This window comes from Dermacentor variabilis, chromosome 10, assembly GCF_050947875.1.
Source record: "Dermacentor variabilis isolate Ectoservices chromosome 10, ASM5094787v1, whole genome shotgun sequence".
Lineage (NCBI taxonomy): Eukaryota > Metazoa > Arthropoda > Arachnida > Ixodida > Ixodidae > Dermacentor > Dermacentor variabilis.
The window spans coordinates 20,247,494-20,265,752 of NC_134577.1; the positions used below are offsets into that span (position 1 = coordinate 20,247,494).

General features: G+C 43.0%; 2 protein-coding genes across 4 annotated transcripts in view; one reads left to right on the forward strand and one right to left on the reverse strand.

The window, feature by feature from the left end:
- Positions 1 to 865: 865 nt before the first annotated feature.
- LOC142560081 (uncharacterized) lies at positions 866 to 3,087 on the reverse strand. The gene is made up of 2 exons (XM_075671879.1): positions 2,045 to 3,087; positions 866 to 1,181 (listed from the first exon to the last, which is right to left on the reverse strand). Exons 1-2 carry the CDS (start codon positions 2,970 to 2,972, stop codon positions 970 to 972), a joined length of 1,140 nt encoding a protein of 379 aa, XP_075527994.1. The 5' UTR covers positions 2,973 to 3,087; the 3' UTR covers positions 866 to 969.
- A 192-nt stretch (positions 3,088 to 3,279) lies between these two features.
- LOC142560082 (protein Hook homolog 3-like) overlaps positions 3,280 to 18,259 on the forward strand; it is a 41,566-nt gene continuing 26,586 nt past the window's right edge. For all 3 annotated transcript variants that reach the window (XM_075671880.1, XM_075671882.1, XM_075671881.1), the window contains exons 1-11: positions 3,280 to 3,417; positions 3,648 to 3,733; positions 8,825 to 8,897; positions 8,985 to 9,035; positions 9,147 to 9,279; positions 10,564 to 10,631; positions 13,072 to 13,215; positions 14,128 to 14,222; positions 17,007 to 17,086; positions 17,299 to 17,363; positions 18,085 to 18,168. In XM_075671880.1, the coding sequence (XP_075527995.1) occupies positions 3,385 to 3,417; positions 3,648 to 3,733; positions 8,825 to 8,897; positions 8,985 to 9,035; positions 9,147 to 9,279; positions 10,564 to 10,631; positions 13,072 to 13,215; positions 14,128 to 14,222; positions 17,007 to 17,086; positions 17,299 to 17,363; positions 18,085 to 18,168 (912 nt within the window). In that variant the 5' untranslated portion in view covers positions 3,280 to 3,384. The remainder of the gene's footprint in view (positions 3,418 to 3,647; positions 3,734 to 8,824; positions 8,898 to 8,984; positions 9,036 to 9,146; positions 9,280 to 10,563; positions 10,632 to 13,071; positions 13,216 to 14,127; positions 14,223 to 17,006; positions 17,087 to 17,298; positions 17,364 to 18,084; positions 18,169 to 18,259) is intronic.

Here is an 18,259-nt window from a genome sequence, read left to right on the forward strand (position 1 = left end):
AAAGACTGATCTGAATGTCACAGCGCTCTACTTCCAATACATTTTATTTGGAAATAATGGCACTACATGTACCATGTGTCCCACATAACTTGTGCCAAAATATGCAAGTGCCACGTCTGGACAGAACCAAAATAATGTTATTGCCGTCACTTGGAACAAGTCTGACTAGATGTTTTGTTTTTCCCAATTACATAATTGGTTATTATTCATCAATCAACTTATCATAGATCATATTCAGAGCAAAAGTGTCAATGAGAAAATCGTAGACCATTCTGCAATCTTCCCGGTCCAGGTTTTCGTTGCTCAATACGTGGTACATGTTTTTTTCCAACCCTGAAAGAAAGCCAGTGAAATATGAAAAAGTGACACGTACTGAGCAGCAGAAAGCTGGATTGGAAATTTTTCACCATGGCGTGCAATTTTCTCTTTGACAATTTTGAAATGAATATAATATTTGAGCAGTTGATTGAATAACTACTTTCGTAATTAGGCAAAATAAAAAAAATTGTAATTTGCTCTAAGCAACGGCAAACATTACCTTCGTTCTGTCCAGCTACATGGCGCTTTCATATTTTTAAATTTTGCCACAAGTTATGTGGGTCACATGGACACACTGTATCCTTCCAGCTGGCACATATGTGAATGAGATCTAACAATGAAAAAAAAAAAATTTAATTTTGTTAAATTAAATTTTGATTAAAATCCCACACACGTGTGACGGCTGGAATGATTAATATATGTACTGCCTTTTTTTCCCCAAATGTTTGGGGAAAATAGAGCACTGTGGTGTCCATCTCTGCCTCTGTGTGTGTATTGTTCTTGCACTTATGGTTTTAACAATGCAATACGGGCAAACCCAAGCATCCACTCTTGTCAACAAAATCAAGTTTAATGACCCTGCAGTGTCATGTTTTAATCTTATGCACGCTTCCAAGAACTATCAGAAAGCATGCTTTGCATGTAATGTTGCTAAAACTTAAACTTGACGTTATGCCTTGCAGCATCTTTAGCATTTCTGGGGTCCATCTTGTACTTCTTGAGCAGCATGTCATGTGGTATTTGAATTCCTCGAGAACTCAAAAAACATGTGTAACGGTAAAAGGTTACTGGGTTCAGTTCAATGCCATAAGCTTCCGAGTGTTCAAATGTCTTCTGCGCACTCTTGAGGTCATCTGCATCACCTGGAAGAAGAAACGGCAGGTAACCTTACATTCTTCCACAACGCTTGTAAAAATGTGGTTGAGTAAAAGTAAGGCGACCGGCCAGCCTATACACAAGTCAATGTGTAAAGTCGTCAAGCCAGTCCATTGCTCAAGGGCCATTACTGATGACATGGTAAGAAAAACAAGTTTTAATTTTGATACTGAAACTTTGCAATGCATTTGAGAGCTCTGAGCTGTTATACACGGGCTGCATGTTTGACAAGCAACATGGAATATTTCATTGCCTTTACTGCATGCAGTAAAGCCTTTTCAAACTTTCAGCATTGAGAAAATTTACAACTCTTTATGTCCACATAAGAGATCATGTACGTGCTGCTGCCATTCCTTGAAACGGCACTTAAGTACACCGTTTAAGGACATTTGTTGCTATTTCATGCAGCATAGAAAGCATGTAACGAATTGGTTTTCCAGCCATGTTTGGCAGTGTTTTGCTCGAAGGTGGCTCTCGCTAGTGTTTAAACTGTGCAGGCCATTCTTTTTCTGCACGCGATAGAAGCAAACAGAATGCTCTCGCCGATGAAATCAAAGTCGACACTAGATGCATTAGAAACGTGTACGTTACTTTTACCGAGTCGTCACGTTTTACTGTGAAACGGAACGGAGTCACGTAGGTGATACCTTTACACTGTAAAGTAACCACCAAGGCTCTAAAAACACCTAAACGTACTTTTGTGCCCTTTTGGCATAACAGGCTGCATTAATTCCCTTCCCACCACAACACACAACTAGAATTCCTATTGGAGTTTCTCGTACTTCTGTGAAAACTAGCTCAGTCAAGACCCTTATGTAAAGCGCGTAGTAGGACAACTCTGGCAACTCACAGTGAAATTCGAGCAGGAAGCTGAGCACGAGACCACAGCACTCCGGCATGCCCAAGTAGAGAACAACGTTCAGCAACCTCTGCACCACGTCCACGTCGCACCTGTCCACGGCGTGCGAGATGACAGAACTGACTTTCTTCTCGAAGAAAGGCTTGGCCGCGGGCCGTAGGCGAGCCGCTTCGACCAGTTCCGAGGCCGTTACGTGGTAGCGTCGCTTCTCATTCAGAAACAGCACCTTCCACACATTGGTCAGCGGATGGAAGTAGCCCCGGTCGGCCAGCCTCTCGCACATCTGAGACAGAAGCGCGACCTCCTCGACCATGTCGTTCTTCGCGAGGTAGGCGGCCAGAAACATGAGCAGAGAGCATATCTTGGCGCGGTGACTCTTGTGCGAGACGAAGAGCCTCTCGAACTTGAGGATCGCCTCGTCCGCGCGGCCCGCGCGTGACAGCGCTTCGGCGTGGTAGTGCTCGAAGCGGAGCTCCTCGGCGGAGACTCTCGGGTAGAGGACGTCGACGACTTCGCGCGTCTTGCGCACACCTACCACGTCGCCCTCTCGGGCTAGCGCGGAAATCAGGGCCGTCGCTGTCTTAGAGCTCGGAAACCTGCGGTGGTCGGCGAACGACTTCACGGTCAGCACCAAGGCGTCGGCGAGTCGCAATGCCTTAAGCAGTTGCAGCACTTGGGCGTCGACGGTCGCGTCGCAGAACTCTTGCTCGTGCGAGAGTGCCGAGTTAGAGTGAGCGTTCCTCTTGCTGGCTATGCTCTCTGAGCTGCTGTCGTTTTCGTGAGTCGTTTCACTGTTGTGCTTTGCGGTGGAGATGTGCGCAAGTCGTAGACACAACATCCACTTTACCCGGTCAATGACAGGGCTGTTGAAAAGGTTGGTGTGCTTAAGAACGGTACATATCGGCCTTATGATGAGCATGGCAGTTCTTTTGATGGTCAGAGATCATCACTACCGCCTACCGCCAAGTGCGCGACAAATATACACGGACGAAAGCTATTGCTAGCAGACTCACACGCGCTTAGTGTTGAATCAGCTGTAGCCGTAGTTGAAATGTATACCCGCACAACGGTGTCATAATCGTGTCACTAGCGTCACACATACCTAAAATTCTGGATAAATTTTGCAATGTGTAAATATAACTTTTGATTTCTTATAGAGCTTAATCTCTGCTGTTACGTAAGTACACAGTTTATTTACGTCAAGTGCGGTTTCTAGAAACGCGAATAAAACAGTGTCAAACGTCAAGGAAGAGAAGAGAGTGTGAAAAAAATGGCAAAGGCGTCGATGTGAACGTCGGCTTTTAACGTGTTATTATTATTTTAACTCAGCCATGAACTCAATCACCGACAGTCTGATAAGTTGGGTACGTAGCACACGCTCTCGTTATCGCTGTTTTGCACGTTTGTAATTGTTTCCATCCGTTAACAGATCCCGTTTTAAGGTTGAATGGGGGCCTGTGGCACACATCCTTGTTTAATATGGGCCAACGTAGTTGGCGTGTCTAACTTCTAAGCTGACGTCCAGTGTCCGATCTTGTCACAGCGCTGAACGCACGCCTCACTTTTGATGCGTTTGCCGTGAAATTCTGTGCAGCTTCAGACGTTCAACGTTTCTGCCCCGCACAAGACCGTCGATCAGCTGTCCGATGGAGTTGCGCTCGCCCAAGTATTGCACAAAATGTAAGTTGATGGAGGTAATTTTTTGGCATGTACACCGTCGCAGTAATCTCTTAAGTTATCTTTCCTGTTGTGCAAAATTTGGTTCTAGTGCGTATGGCTTTCACGTCTGCGGCCACTGCGGAGGTTCTAGCTATGATGACGCTATTCTGCTGCACCGAATTAAGGAAGCGGCATTCGCTCCGGATTGCCCTTTACGTTAACTTTGCGTGCTTCCTCAGAAGCGCGGTGTTGTAATGATCATGTGTCATGTCGTAGTGAGTGACAAAGCAAAGTGCTACCGAGTTAGAGCATTTCGCGTTTATGTTCCTCTCAAGTTCTTAAACAAAGCTTGGTTTTTGTTCATTAAATATAAACAGTAAACCTGACTTGATGAGTAATGACAACAGTATTAATAACAATATAGCCATAAAGCTGAAGTGATCAAAAACAAGAAGAAGGAACAGCATAATTTGAATTCATTTCATATTCACCGAAACAAGAGCATTTGTGTACAAAACTTGAAAACGAAACCGCTGTCGCCCGTAACGAAACTGAAACGGTGCTCGAACGCCATCAGTTTCATTGCCTCCCGCAATTACAATACAAGCTTGCAATGACCCTAATTGTCCGAAATAATCGAATTGCTCCCCTTTTCCGTCAAAATAATTGTAAACGACAAGAGTGAGTACCGACGTCTAGAGTTGCGTACGTTGTTGTCAACATGTAAGCAAACTTTTCAGTGGAAGCAAAATAACAAACCTGGGATACATTATATGGAACTTGGTATACCAATTTCTCTAGTATAACAGCAGAGAACGAGAAATTTTAGTAACATTATGCAAAAAGCTGCATACAATGTGCACTGCAGTTGTGAACACTACAAAATAGCAAACACACTAGAGTACAAGAATGTTTACACTAAGTAGCACTACTAAGTACAAAGAAGAAAAAAATGCTTCATGGCATATTTTTGCTGAAATTAGTATGAGAGCACAGAACTTTAGCTTACTCAGCTAACTTTGGTCTTTTGATTCGCTTTGTACAACCAGTTATTGCTCTTGTGACATAGTCTGAAAAACTGGCAAAAATGCGATAGCCAGCAGCACCTTGCCTGCTAAAAGCCACACTCACCTATCAAAAACCAAGCAGATGACTGTTGCGGTAGTCTTTTCTCCCTCTGCTTCTGCCAAAACAGAAAGCAACTGCTCTTCTACTGCAGCCACCTTGGCTTTATTCGCAGAACTTCTTTTGCATATAGTAGCGGACAAAAATATTCAGTATTTTGCATTTTTGGTCTTCTGAGCTATAAATGCTCAGAAAGTTATGCCAGACTGGTAGCGTTGGACAACGGCCTCTTCACAACTACACCGCCATGTTATTCACACTGCGTGGGCTACCCATCGTACACTCAATTTTCATGTTCCAGCTCTGTATCACAAGGAAGCTGTAATGCATCAACCAGTATGTCCGAAAATATGTACGTTTAAGCCAATGCCAGTGAGGGAACATTTAGCGGTAATTGGAGGGGTTAGCCAAGCGATAGGCTTTGGCACGCTACTGCATGTTTAATACATGATAAAGCGTTAAAGAAAAAATAAAGACAAGAAAACTGTGTACAAACTTGGAAACATAGGCAACAATTAGCACATGAAATGGACAAAACGGATAGTGGAGCTATATGGTGCTGGCAATGAATAAAACATTGCCCTTCTCTGCCTCCCCCTGGCGGCAGCAATGTGCATCCTGTTTGTCAATATCGAAAGAACACCACTGATAGCTTAGAAACTTAGGTAGCTTTTCATGGAAAAACACAATATTATGGCTCTCTGTTCATCAGCCTAATTGCCTTTCCAGATAGGCCATTGTTTCACCGGTTGTTCCGTTATCGTGCCAATTACTGTCATGAGTAGCAGGTAGCTGAATGCTGACCAATGGGCAAACCTTTGCATGAGAGATGTGGGGAACAGTGGCTGAACAAAAGTTTACTTGGCATTGTTCTGGTGATGATAAGTCCCATCTTTGACATGTTGGCTCCAGGCTGAGGTTTCTCTGGTTTGCCCACTCTTGATGTAAGTCTCAGTCTTTCTTGACAAATTTGACATAGTTAGTGAGCGTAAGAAACAGCCCAAGCATGAAAGAAAACATGCGGACACAAGACAAGCACCAAATTCGACAACTGTCCCCTTACAGAAAACCGAATACTTGGACCCCCCTGTCCCAGCCGATATGAGCACTGTTTTGTTCTTCAAAAGTGTAGGGAATATATGAAAGACTGTAATTGTTGTTGGGCACCTTCTTCATGTTAGTGTTTATGAACTCTCTTCATATTTTCTCTTCTTTTCTTCTCATCTCTTCTATCCTTTCCCCCAGTGCAGAATAGCCAACTGGATGGTTACTCTGATTAAAATCTGTACCTTTCTTCTATTTGGTTCTTTTTTAAATGTGTAAGCATTTCAATGCCTACCCAATGAGAAATTTGTTGGTCACGCAAAACAATGAATGGCTGAAACGCAATGGCTCATACCCACGCAAGGCAGAGGCTACAAGCGCTCGGCAAAGTAAAATGAACAGTTCATACATTCATTGAAATTGCCCACACAACACACAGAACAGCATACGTTTCAATAAAGAACAAGCTCAAAACAAGCATCCAAACCATCAGTAAAGCATTACATACTCTCCTCAGCAAATGTAGTGGTGGTTTTGCAACGGCTTCGCTAAATTAACCTTCATTCACCTTAATTAACACCAATGGTTGTGGGTTCGACTCCCACCAAATGTAGTGAGTTTGTGTGCCTTAACTATATCCCAATTAACTGTAGCTAATTAACTTCACCTTAATTAACACAAATGGTCATGGGTTTGAATGCCGTAGTGAACTCTATCTTAATTAAAGCTGTAGGTTGATAAGGATTTATGGTGGTCAGATCAAGTTCTGTAACATTGATAATGACAATAGGCTGCGTGGAGATGATCAAGTGGCACAATACTTATGCACGCTTAGACAACTACCCGAGGAGTTTCTGCATTAATATTCCCTTTCTTCATCTTCATGTGAATACATTGTCTTGTTCGGATCACATAAGAAAAGATTTATGAGTATGGGCTCTTGTCTCGGCATTCTTTCATTTGCACACACTATGCAAAGTGGCAACTTTTTTCATTTTATTTATCCTAAATGCCCCTGGGGGCTTTACATAAGGTTGGGACTTATATATACAGAAAAGTGTAGCATATCAATTCAGTAATGACATAATAGCAAAATATGAAGCACTCCAATCAAAATTATGCATACAAATGCACAGAAGTAAATGCCACGTCGTAAGTACATGGAAACAAATGCAAATTGCTATGCATGAATTCATGCAAATTTTCGGATGGCACACATACTTCATCTTCCGCCTTCCCCGTATTTTCTCTATACTTCGTCAGGTGTGGTTTTAATTGTTATTGCCAATGTAAGTTTGTTAACAAATGCATAATGGTCATTTATAGAGGCTACACATCCTGGAAAGGAATTCCACTCTTTAAAGGGACACTAAAGGTTACTATTAAGTCAACGTGGACTGTTGAAATACCATCCCAGAAACCTCGAAACGCTTGTTTCGTGCCAAGGAGAGACTTATTTTAAGAGAAAATGCGTTCTGAAGCGTCCGCGTACCTCTAGCGCAGTTCAAATCGCCCGCCCTCCGATCGAGGAGAACTGACATCATGGTCTCATAGTGACGTTGCGCCATCGGTGAGTAGAACGGCGTCCGCAGACGGCGCTACGGCTTTTCTGCGCAAAACGCGAACGCGCGGCCAGAAACAGAGCCAAGACAGAGCCGACAGCAGAGCGAAAGCGGGAGTATGGTGGCTAGCGGAAGGAGAAACGAATTACGTCCCACGTTACGTCCCACGGCACACGGAGAGTCCGTTTTCGTTAAACTATAGGCTGCAGCGAGCTCGCAGCGTGGTCGGCGTGGTCTATGAGAAGCGACGAGCCTTTTCGCACTCGCAACAGGGCATAAAAATGTGCGAATCGACGCAAAACTCGGCCTAGAAACGTGCTTCGCCACAGCCAGGGCTCAATACGACCCAAGCTGGCACGACCCAGATGTCGTTTCCCGCACCGCCACCAGGTGCCGCTACTATACCTCACACTCCAGCGCAAGACGCCCATAAGCTGGTACTTCATTCTATGACGCTAACTTCGACGCTCGTCGCAATGGACCCTGACACCGACAGATTGGCTCGCGATGGTGGGCTCAACTTCAGCGATTTGAGCACCGACGAGCGCGACCTGCTTCTGAGGGCTCGCACTGCCGGCGTCGTTGCGTACTACGACGGCGGCCTCGACACCGGCTCTCCGGAGCGGGAAAGCAACGAGGGCTTCCCACGACATCACATGGACGTGGCATTCTCGCTGCTTGTTCCAAATGAAAGTTTCGCGAGCAGAACCCTCACAGCACGACGCGATAACGAAACTACTGAAACTCCAAAGCGTGCGCGGCGCAGAGTCGAGCGAAAACGAAACCTTTCGAACACCCATATTACTGAAGGGTAACGTCAAAATGTTATTTTTTCCTAGAATCGAATAGACGTAGACAAGTAGCATTTTTTCCGGCTTATAATCGAATGAAATGATATTTTTAATACGAGTAGTTGAGTATTAGTAACACAAATTATGAGGAGACCTTTCGTCATCGGGCTAGTACCGGAATGTCGCTGGGGGGTCTCAAATCGTGTCATGCATTTACCTCAATTTCTCGGTTACTAAAGCTCTGTTCGCGATTATATTGACGCCTTAGACGTTCTAGAACATTGCTCTACCACTTTAACTTGAGTTTCTGGTAACCTTTAGTGTCCCTTTAATGGCCAGGTTAAGTAAAGCGCTTAAGATCTGTTTGCACCAACAGGTGCTGAACCTTGTGGTTGTGATCAATGCAGCAAAATGTAATGTGCACTGGTTGTATTAATCATGTTGTATATTTAGTTGGGTTATGGTAAAGTTTGTGAAAACATGTTGGAAATTTTTCTTCTAAGTTCTAGTGATGGTAGATGGATACAATTCTTAATGGCTGAAACGCTTGAGTGGAGTGTCAAAGGTATGCTTCACTCCATGTCGTACAGTGATCCAGACTTCTTCGACTCATCCTGGCTGACGAAGGTCAAAACCGACGTGGGAAGTAACTGGCGACTCAAAGTGAGTCTTTGTGCTCAATCTTCAAACATACTAATTCCATGTGGAAGTTTAAGATGGATGTCCACTTCCTTTTTTCAAACTTTTCAGTTCAGCAACCTGAAGAAGATTCTCAAATCGATTATCGACTATTACAATGAGGTACGTTGGCTCACTTTATGTGGAAATTATGGTGCTTGGTACTGTAAAAAACAAACAAAAAAAAAGAAGACCTTTGGAAGCAGTTCTCGGAGAAAACCATTTTTCCTTCAGGTACTGTTCCAGCAAATCACAGAGTTCCGCTTTCCGGACGTCGGTGCCATCGCGGAGCGGGGAAGCCGAGACGAAATGGGACGCCTCCTGCAACTGATCCTTGGGTGTGCCGTAAACTGCTCCAGGAAACAGGGTGAGTTAGTCTCTAAAATAACCTAAAAGTTTGTTGGAATCACCGACATCACCACATTGTGACATGCCTACGAGCATGCATAATCCAGCGGCTGCATGTTTGTCAAAGGACCAATTGCTTGATATTACGAATATTGCAACGAAAGCACGATGGTTGAGTCTTTATATGTGAACAGTGGAAAAGCTCAGCAGGGAGACTGCTGTAGGAAGCAAGCCTCTGTATGGTGTTCACCCTCCTGAGTCCAGGGATAGCTCTTGAGCACGTGTCATCGTTGTGTAAGTTTATGTCTTTCTTGGTGTATTTACCATGTTTAACTGTATACTGGTACGTTGTGCTTTTAGTTTGATTTAATATTATTAGGTGTTACTTTGTTCTGTGTGTTGCATTTGCTTGCTCGTGAGAGGCTGCTCAAGAATCATTCCGTAGGGTCGTCTCACTTCAAGGTCTGAAGGTGAATGAACAAATGAAGGTGTGAATGAAGAGAATGTGAGAAATTTCACATTCAATTTCAGTCTTCTGAAATTGAACCAGATGTGCGCGTTGAGCACACAGCTGTAGTCAACTCATGACGTTTTAAGCCCAGAGACATCACAATTCTAGTTGGTTTAAACAAAATAAGTATTTTGGTCGCCTCTCAAGAATGGTTATACATTTTAAGACTGCTTAATTGAAACAAAGCTTTTGGTTAATTCAATGAAGTCTCTGAATTTGATTCCCTGAGCAAGGCTGTGTCAGCTGTTGTCATGAGAATAAGCTCTGTAGACAACGTACAGTTAGCATCAAAAGTTTTGAAAAGAAAGCTGAATATTTCTGCACTCTGTGCAAGCTGCCTGATATACACAAGTTCCGCCTGCACTAATGCCAGCATATGAGGGCAATATAATGTAGTGCTTTTTTGCTGGCTAGTCAAGAACATTCACTGCTTTCTCATATCTCGTGGTCTGTGAACAATGATTGTTCATGGAGCATTTGTTACCCAAAATACGGCTAATATTAAAAAATGGCGTGGTCTTGTTTGTTATCAGTGCAATTGACTGTATGTTGTTATTGAACATATAGCAATTGCCTAACATATTGCAGTGAACTTATATGCATTTGTGAAACACATTCTGATAGCCTTTGGCATTCTTTTTGCTTTTCAGTACACTAGTACATAGGTATGAAATTCTGCCACTTGTGCAACAGAAAGGAGATCTTGTGGAACTTGCTTGTTTCCTTTTGTTCCTATAAAGGTACAAGAAAATTATGTGTAGGTGTGGTGCTAAATTCTGTGTTTCGTTCCAGAATATATTCAAGTCATTATGGGTCTCGAGGAGGCTGTCCAGCATGTTGTGATGAAAGCTATTCAGGAGGTTTGTGAACATCTCCAGTTTCTTTTTTTTTTTTTTTCCTGTCAGTAAGCATGCATTTTTTTTATTAATGAATGCAGATGGGCTTGCATAAATACAAGGGGCAGGCAACATCTTACCTAATCTTACCTTCGAAGCTTACCTAATGACCTTCAAAGTAGGACCCTTGCGCACACACACACTTGCTCCATCACTCCTGGCATTGTTGGAAGCAGCAGTAGAAGGCTTCTTTTGAAATCTGTCGGAGCTTAGCCATTGCATTTGCTTTGATGTCCTCCATAGTTGCAAAGCATGTCCCCTTGAGGTGAATTTTCAGAGTAGGGAACAGCCAAAACCCACTTGGAGCGAGATCCAGGGAGTACGGTGGTTGAGGGACGACCGGAATGTTATTCTTGGCTATGTGTGGCTTGGTGTGCTATCGTGATGCAGACACCACTGGCCTTGCCACTTGTCCCATCGTGTCCTTCGATCCACATCACACACCCTCTGCAAAACTTGCACATAGAAATGGCCGGTAACAGACTGTCCAGGTAACAAACTGTCGATGTCAAAGAATGCAATTAACATCATTTTGACTTTGGATCTGACGATGCATGATTTTTTTGGTCTGAGAGATGCTGGTGTATGCCACTCCGGTGACTGCTGTTTCCTCGCCGGGATGTTGGCGAACACTCAAGGCTCATCACCAGGGACAATCAGTTAGAGCAACGTCAGGTCTTACGTACTCATCTCCAACAGCTCACCAACGATTGTCATGCAACATCCCATCTGGTCCATGTTCAGCTGCCTCAGAACAAATTTTGCACTGATGTGCCTCACCTTCAAATCATTGTATAAAATGGCATGATCCATGTGAGATAGCCACTTCTTGCTTTAACTCCACAATTGTCATTCTGTGATCGCAGCAATTTAGTTGTTCCAATTTAGCAATTATTTTGTCGTTTCAGGATGTCGATAGTCTCTCGCTGTGCTCGTCATCCTCTAACGTCTCCTGCCCTTTCTTAAACCGTGCAGACGAGTAGTAAAGTGTGGGTTTCTTTAGTGCATTATCTCTGTACACTTACTACTGGGCCGATAGCATCTCTAAAGCTGATTTTCCCAATTTGCACATGAACTTGATGCTCGAACACTGTTCCAACTGTGACATTTGCACCAACTGCCCACCATGCACATCCTCGTCACATGGCGCAGTGACACAACTACGTCCTGAAACCTGTCTAGACCTGCTCTGCCTGCATGCAAACATACCCAGCTCCCTACACAAGCATGTGCACACTATCTTATCGCTAATTTGGCGTGGGCAAAGTAATTCTGGGAATATTTTGACTGCTCCTCATATGTATAATAAGATTAAAAAAGTAGATACACTGGAATAGATATATTCTGCCTTGACAATTGGGCAGTAGTCCGCATTGAAGGAATCGTCACTCGACTCACTTGCAGAAGAGCTACTGGCACGCATGTCCATAGCGTAATCAACCGTTTATATGAGTGCATGCAAGAAAACTCAATGATTGTGCACCTGTCAGAAAACCATACGAGTCAGAAACTTGCGGTAATCCTTCATCCCATCGCCAACGAGTGGCTGTCAGTTTTCGTGAGTCTTAAGAAATGCAGACATAGCAGAATTGTTTGTATGTGCCAGCACCCACCTGTCAGCAATAAACGAGGGAGCATCTAGCACTGACCCTTTGAGAAAGTAGAAACCAAATAGACATCAGTTTTTTAAGTGTAACAAACGAAAACAGCCCTCAAGACTAAACCAAAACTAACTGTCGCGCACGCAAGCAGATGTGTGAGTGGTCACTGACGGACTGGCATAAAGAAGCTGTGGAATGAAAACCAAGAGGCTGTGGAGCAAAAAATATTCTTTGTATATACATGGGGTGGCAGCACTTGCTGGGCAACAGAGTATTGAAAAACTGGCACATTTTTCAAATGTACAGACCACATCATAAATATACAGCATCGATCATTTGGGACTTGTTTGCGGCATCATATATTTACATCTTTGACCCTCAAAGGGTTAAAATATAGTGACAATATGTGCTTTTCTTAGCCTTTTTTTTTTTGTCCGCGCGAGTTGGTGGCACGTCGCAGAGACATCTTCAAAATGCTTTCCATTACTGGGGCTTGAAACTGTCTTCTTAGCTGTCAACTGTCTCCAATGCTGGCCACAATTGGAATACACACCTTGTTTTGCTTTATGAAGTAGTTTAAAAAGAGTTCAGGGCACTTGAACCAATCAACACATGGTGGAATGTTGCACTGTGACACGAGGCTAAGGGCAGGATTTGAACTGATATGCAAGACACAAAATGAGTGCTTCTGCTCTCCTTGAACCTTGAAAGCTGTGCATCTTGCCGCTTAAAGGCTGGATGATATGTAGATCCCTGTTTGGCTTCACTGCCGTAACAGTACGGTCCTGCCTTCATCCTGCCAGCTTATAACGAAGGAAAGCCCCAGCAGCTACACTGGCGACAACTTCGAGCTCAATGAGCAGTTGAAGAAGGCACTGGATGAACTGCACACAACTGCGCAGGCAAAGGAGCAGATCACGCAACGGTGCCACGAGTTGGACTTGCAGGTAGGCGGGGAGCAAGTTGCGCGCAGCTGCTGTTGCAAGTGCTCACTGCACTGGCTTACTGGCTGGGGCATTTTGCTGTTGAGCTTTTTTTAAGATTGGGGGGCATTTGACTCTCTGCTACTGTAGCCATATTCCAATAAAAGCTGAATACAAAAGTGTTTGTGTAGTTACATTTAAGTGCACTATAAAGAAACCTGGGTGGTGAAATGAATCTAGATGTATATTGTCCCTCATAGCCCAATCACACCCCTCTCATAGCTTCATAGGGCATAAAGCTTCATTGATTGGCTATTTGCAGCCAAGATGTATTGCTTTGAGTATGAGTGTAGTGAAGTGTAGTTTCATTGGGGGAGGTCTGTGTTGCCTTTTTAAAAGTATCCTTCTTGATAATTATGCCATCATTATGGTGATGTGTTTTCTAGAAATGTGATGGTGATAATAACAAACTTTTTTTTACTCAGCATCAACCAAGAGTGACTTAAATGAGTAGAATATATAGGTAGTCTCAGCTAAATCTGCATGCGAAAATGCAGTTTTTTTTAAATGTAGTGCTAGCTGACCCTCGTATAAGCTTGACTTGTTTTGCTAGCTGAGCCCTTACATATCCATAACTCATTGCATAGTTTACTGCACAAGCTGAAAAATGTAGCCCTCTGAAATCAGCAAGAACAGTTCTTGTGTGCCTCATTACCAGGTCTGCCTCTTGGAGCTCTTTTGTTTGTTTATTTCCTTGCTGTTTTTGAAATACTGCAGGCAAGGTCAGGAGGACAACGTGATATAACTTATGTGCAGAACGTTTGTCATACAGCTAACTTGCACTGCTGTGTGTTAAAATGCATTTGCCAGGGCTCACATAGGGCCATATGATAACCCCACACATGGTCTTACTGACGCCCATCATGTTTTGTCTAGGTTACGATGCTTCAAGACGAGAAGGTGAGCCTGATGCAGGAAAATGAGAAGCTGATGGAGAAGCTCAACCATGTTGAAAACTTGGAGGATCCCAGGTTTGTCGAGCACTTTCTTCCTCACTCTGCCTGCCTCTCTCTTGAGAGTTGATTAATCAGTGGATTGCTGTAGTGGCGCTATGCCTCTTGTTCAGCAGAATTTTACTGCCAAACACGAGGCCATGGGTTCAATTATCGGCAACGGTGGTTCCATTTCAATGGGCGAAATGCAACAACACTTGTGTACGTAGATATAGAATGCATTAAAGAATCCGACATGGGCAAAATTCGTAGCCCCAGTGCAGCTTTTAAACAATGACTCAATCAGTCAGCTATCAGTTGATTAGCTGCCATCAGGATACAGACAGGGCACAGCCAAAGAGGCAAAACAGTAATAGAAATGTTCTCAAGCTGCTCGTTCCTCAGCTTCATAAAGGTATGCACAGTTTTGCATTTCAGCAGCTAATTGCACAGTATTTTTTTTTTTTCAAGTGCACTAAAACGCAGCAGATGAAAGGTTTTGCCACACAAAACATGAAACAGAATTCAGGGGGCTCACGAAAAAATGAAAAAAACAGCAAAAGAACTGTAGCACCGTAGAAGCTACAGGTTTCTTTGACAAATCAGGAGGGCCAACACATATTAAATGTGCCCTTCTGTGCCCTGTTGTCTGCTAACAGGAAGTGTTGCAGCGCAGGCGGCAGCAACATCTACGAAGACTGAAACTGTGCCGCAAGATAAACTGTTGTGATAGCGGCGGTAGAAAATATGTCCCATATTTGCTCCAACACTGAGCAGGCATGCGTCTTCAAGATATTTCGAGATATAAAGGAGAAGGAGGGCTGCAGAGGCGGCAGAAGCGGAGGGTTCGGAAGGAGCACTAGGCCAGCGTGTCACACATGATGGTGGCGCCATCTCTTGATACCTCCTGTAGCATCCACTTGTACTTGGTGTGCTGGCTGACATTCACAAGTGCAGCCGATTTCTTAATTAGTATTCCTGCGCATTTACCACTCTCCTTTTGCACTGTTCCAAGCATGTTCAACGCCATCTTATTTGTTCCCTTCGTGTAAAAAAACAGCTTGAAACAATACCGTGCAAGCAATTCTGTGGAAGGTATTTTTGTGGAAGACGAAGTACTTCCCAGGAGGGAGTCCTCCGCGGTGTTGTGGCTGTGCCGACTGCGCATATGAATTTAAGCACTGTTGTAGCAAATAATCATCTGTAATATTTAAATGCAAATTAATGTTTATACAGCAGCATTGCATTAATTTTGTTGTTTGCCCCGTTTTCACTGGAACAAATGAAGAACTCGATTTTCAGTATCATAGAGCCTCGATAAATATTTTATTTAACAAAATGAAGCAAGATCATGCAATAAACCGCAGCTGTGACCTGCAGAGAAGCTTCCAAGTAATGAGCTGCTGACAAGACCACTTGTTTATTTTATTTTATTTATTTATTTATTTTATTTATACATATTGCAGCCTCAATGAGGCTATTGCAGGAGCTCAATGAACAACAAACATACAAACATTTATAAGCAAGCTTGCGTGAATTGTTTCAGTAGTAGTGAACGGGTGTTGCCTGGTAATGAATTCCAGACTTCAATTGTTGATGGAAAAAAACTGCATTTAAAGAAATCAGTGCGGGCACAAAATGTTGAGATATTTAGAGCATGGTGACTCCTCGTCCATGAGGGGTTGTAAGAAGTCAAATATTATCTAGAGAGGAGAGACGAGGAGAATTGATTAACATGTGAAGGAATTTTAGGCATTCAAGTTTGCAACGTTCTGCAAGAGGAGTTAGACCGAGTAGGGGAAGAGAGTTAGGTGGTGAAAATTCCTTGTCATAAATCCAACAAACAAAGCGCACTGCTTTTTTTGCACTGATTCTAGTTTTTTGACGTTGCAGTGTTTGTATGGATTCCATACAATGGGCAGTTATACTCGAGGATGGGGCGAATGAGGGTTTTATGTGTAAGAAGTTCAGTTTCTTGATGAGCAAGATGCAGCGCGCAATTCAAGTAACCAAGTCTTTTAAGGGCCTTGTTACAGGTGACATCAATGTGTTTCGACCATGACAAATTGTGTTAGTAGGATACCTAAATATTTGAATTCGATGTCCCTATTTAAAGTAATATGGTTAAAGGCACAGGCAAAGAAGGAAGGGCATGAGCGTCATGTAAAGGACATGGAGACAGTTTTGGAAAAGTTGATATTCATTTGCCATGCTTTGGACCAGTTACAGAAGCCAATGTATGCTATGTGCTGTTGTTCATTTAGTCATGCAATAGGTTCCGAACTATGGTGCTACATCTTGCTGCGCAAGAATCTGCACTAGCAAGTTGCATAGCCTTCGCTGTGCTGTGAGGAACTACTGAAACAGAGTATAGAAAAAAGCTGGCCTTGCTGTTGTTTTCATCCTTTGCGCCCGTGTTGCATTCTGACTGGCTTTGCTCAGGTTACGTCTGCTTCTTTGCATATGTCTTGCAAGCTGAATAATTTCTCTCAATATAACTGTGAGCCAACTAGCATGTCATTCTAAATACCCTAGTGAAAAACTTAAAATTGAAGGTTTCTTAGCTGTCCTTTTTCTTCCTCTGGTCCACACTGATACAGTGACCCTGGTCAGCAGCTGATTAGAGGATATCACAACAGTGGCAAGAACTGCTGAATACAGTGGTGATAAGCAATAGGGAACACGCACTTAGTCCACAGTTTTCGAACAATAGACGTTATCCCACATCCTAGAAGACCAGCGCTTTCTTTTATTTAATCATTTTGGGACTGAATATACGAAGGCAGCCCACTAGCGCTTTCTCATGCAGTCTGAAACTTTCAGCACACCAGCAGGAAGGCGATATCAGCAATCCCAGCAACGGATAGATGCACTGCAGGCTGAAGTCTTCAAGCTGGAAACTGGTATGTGCACATCTGTCTATACATAACAGAATAAGCTATGAGTAAACAGCATGGTATTGATCACACTGTTATCATTGTAGAGCTTTTGCAGTGTTTATTGTGTTCTGAAGGCTAGTTCATTGAATTTTTATTAAAGTGTTCTACATTATTCTTACTTGGTGCCATCCACCTGCGAGTTGTATTAAGTTTTGCTTGCATTATTTTAAAAACAGCGAAAGATGAACTACGAATCAAGGTGGAATTTCAAGAGAAGGAGATTCTGAATCTTCAGGAAAAGGTGAGATGCGCCACTTTGCAGAGTTTACAAGTATGCAGTTGATGTTCGTTGCAGTCATTTTCAGGTATACAGGAAATCTAGGTTGTTGCAGTGGGAGCTTGTGGCTTGATTTGACTTCATAGCACTATATAGTGTATATTTATATAGTTGCAGGTATGCACAACATGCACGTCTTATTCAGTTTGTAACAAATTTTTGGCTGCCTTACTAAGGTGCTAAGGGAAAGACTGCGTTATGGGAGCATACCGAGATAAGAATGGTGTTTGCAGTCCAGTCCAAGGAGCTTGTAGCACTGAACGTTCTGAACAATTCACATGCTTTTTCAAGAATATTTTGCACCTGCAAATTTAATTGAAAGTATCTAATCTGTGAGCCTAAGTTTATTTAATATGTCGAATATACAGCGTGTTTGTGCTATTACAGTCAGTAGTTAGGACAGTGGTTATCGTTTCCTTAATGCTATCAAAGTACTAAAGTATTTGTGTTTGCAGAGTGAGAAAACGTGTCATGACCTCTTGCTGCTATGTCAAGTAAAAGAATATATGCACCATATATAGCAAATTTACAGTTTCAAAGTTGAATATTTGTTTCCCTCACATTAACTAAATAGTTAGCGTGGATACAGATTAACCTTGTGCATGGCTATGATGGATTTACGAATCCGCATTACACATTCAGATTGTTTTGTGCATGTTCCAAAGCTGCTTTTCTCTTTTTTCAGAATGAAGAGTTGCACAAAACGTTGAATGAAGCTCAGACGTTGAAAGATGAACTGGACGTCTTGAGGCACACATCAGACAAAGTGGTACGCTTTCGCAGAGTGCCATTGGTGCTTCCTGAATGCACATTGTATAGTGTTTGTGCTTTGATGATGATACGTTTGGTCCTTGTGTTTC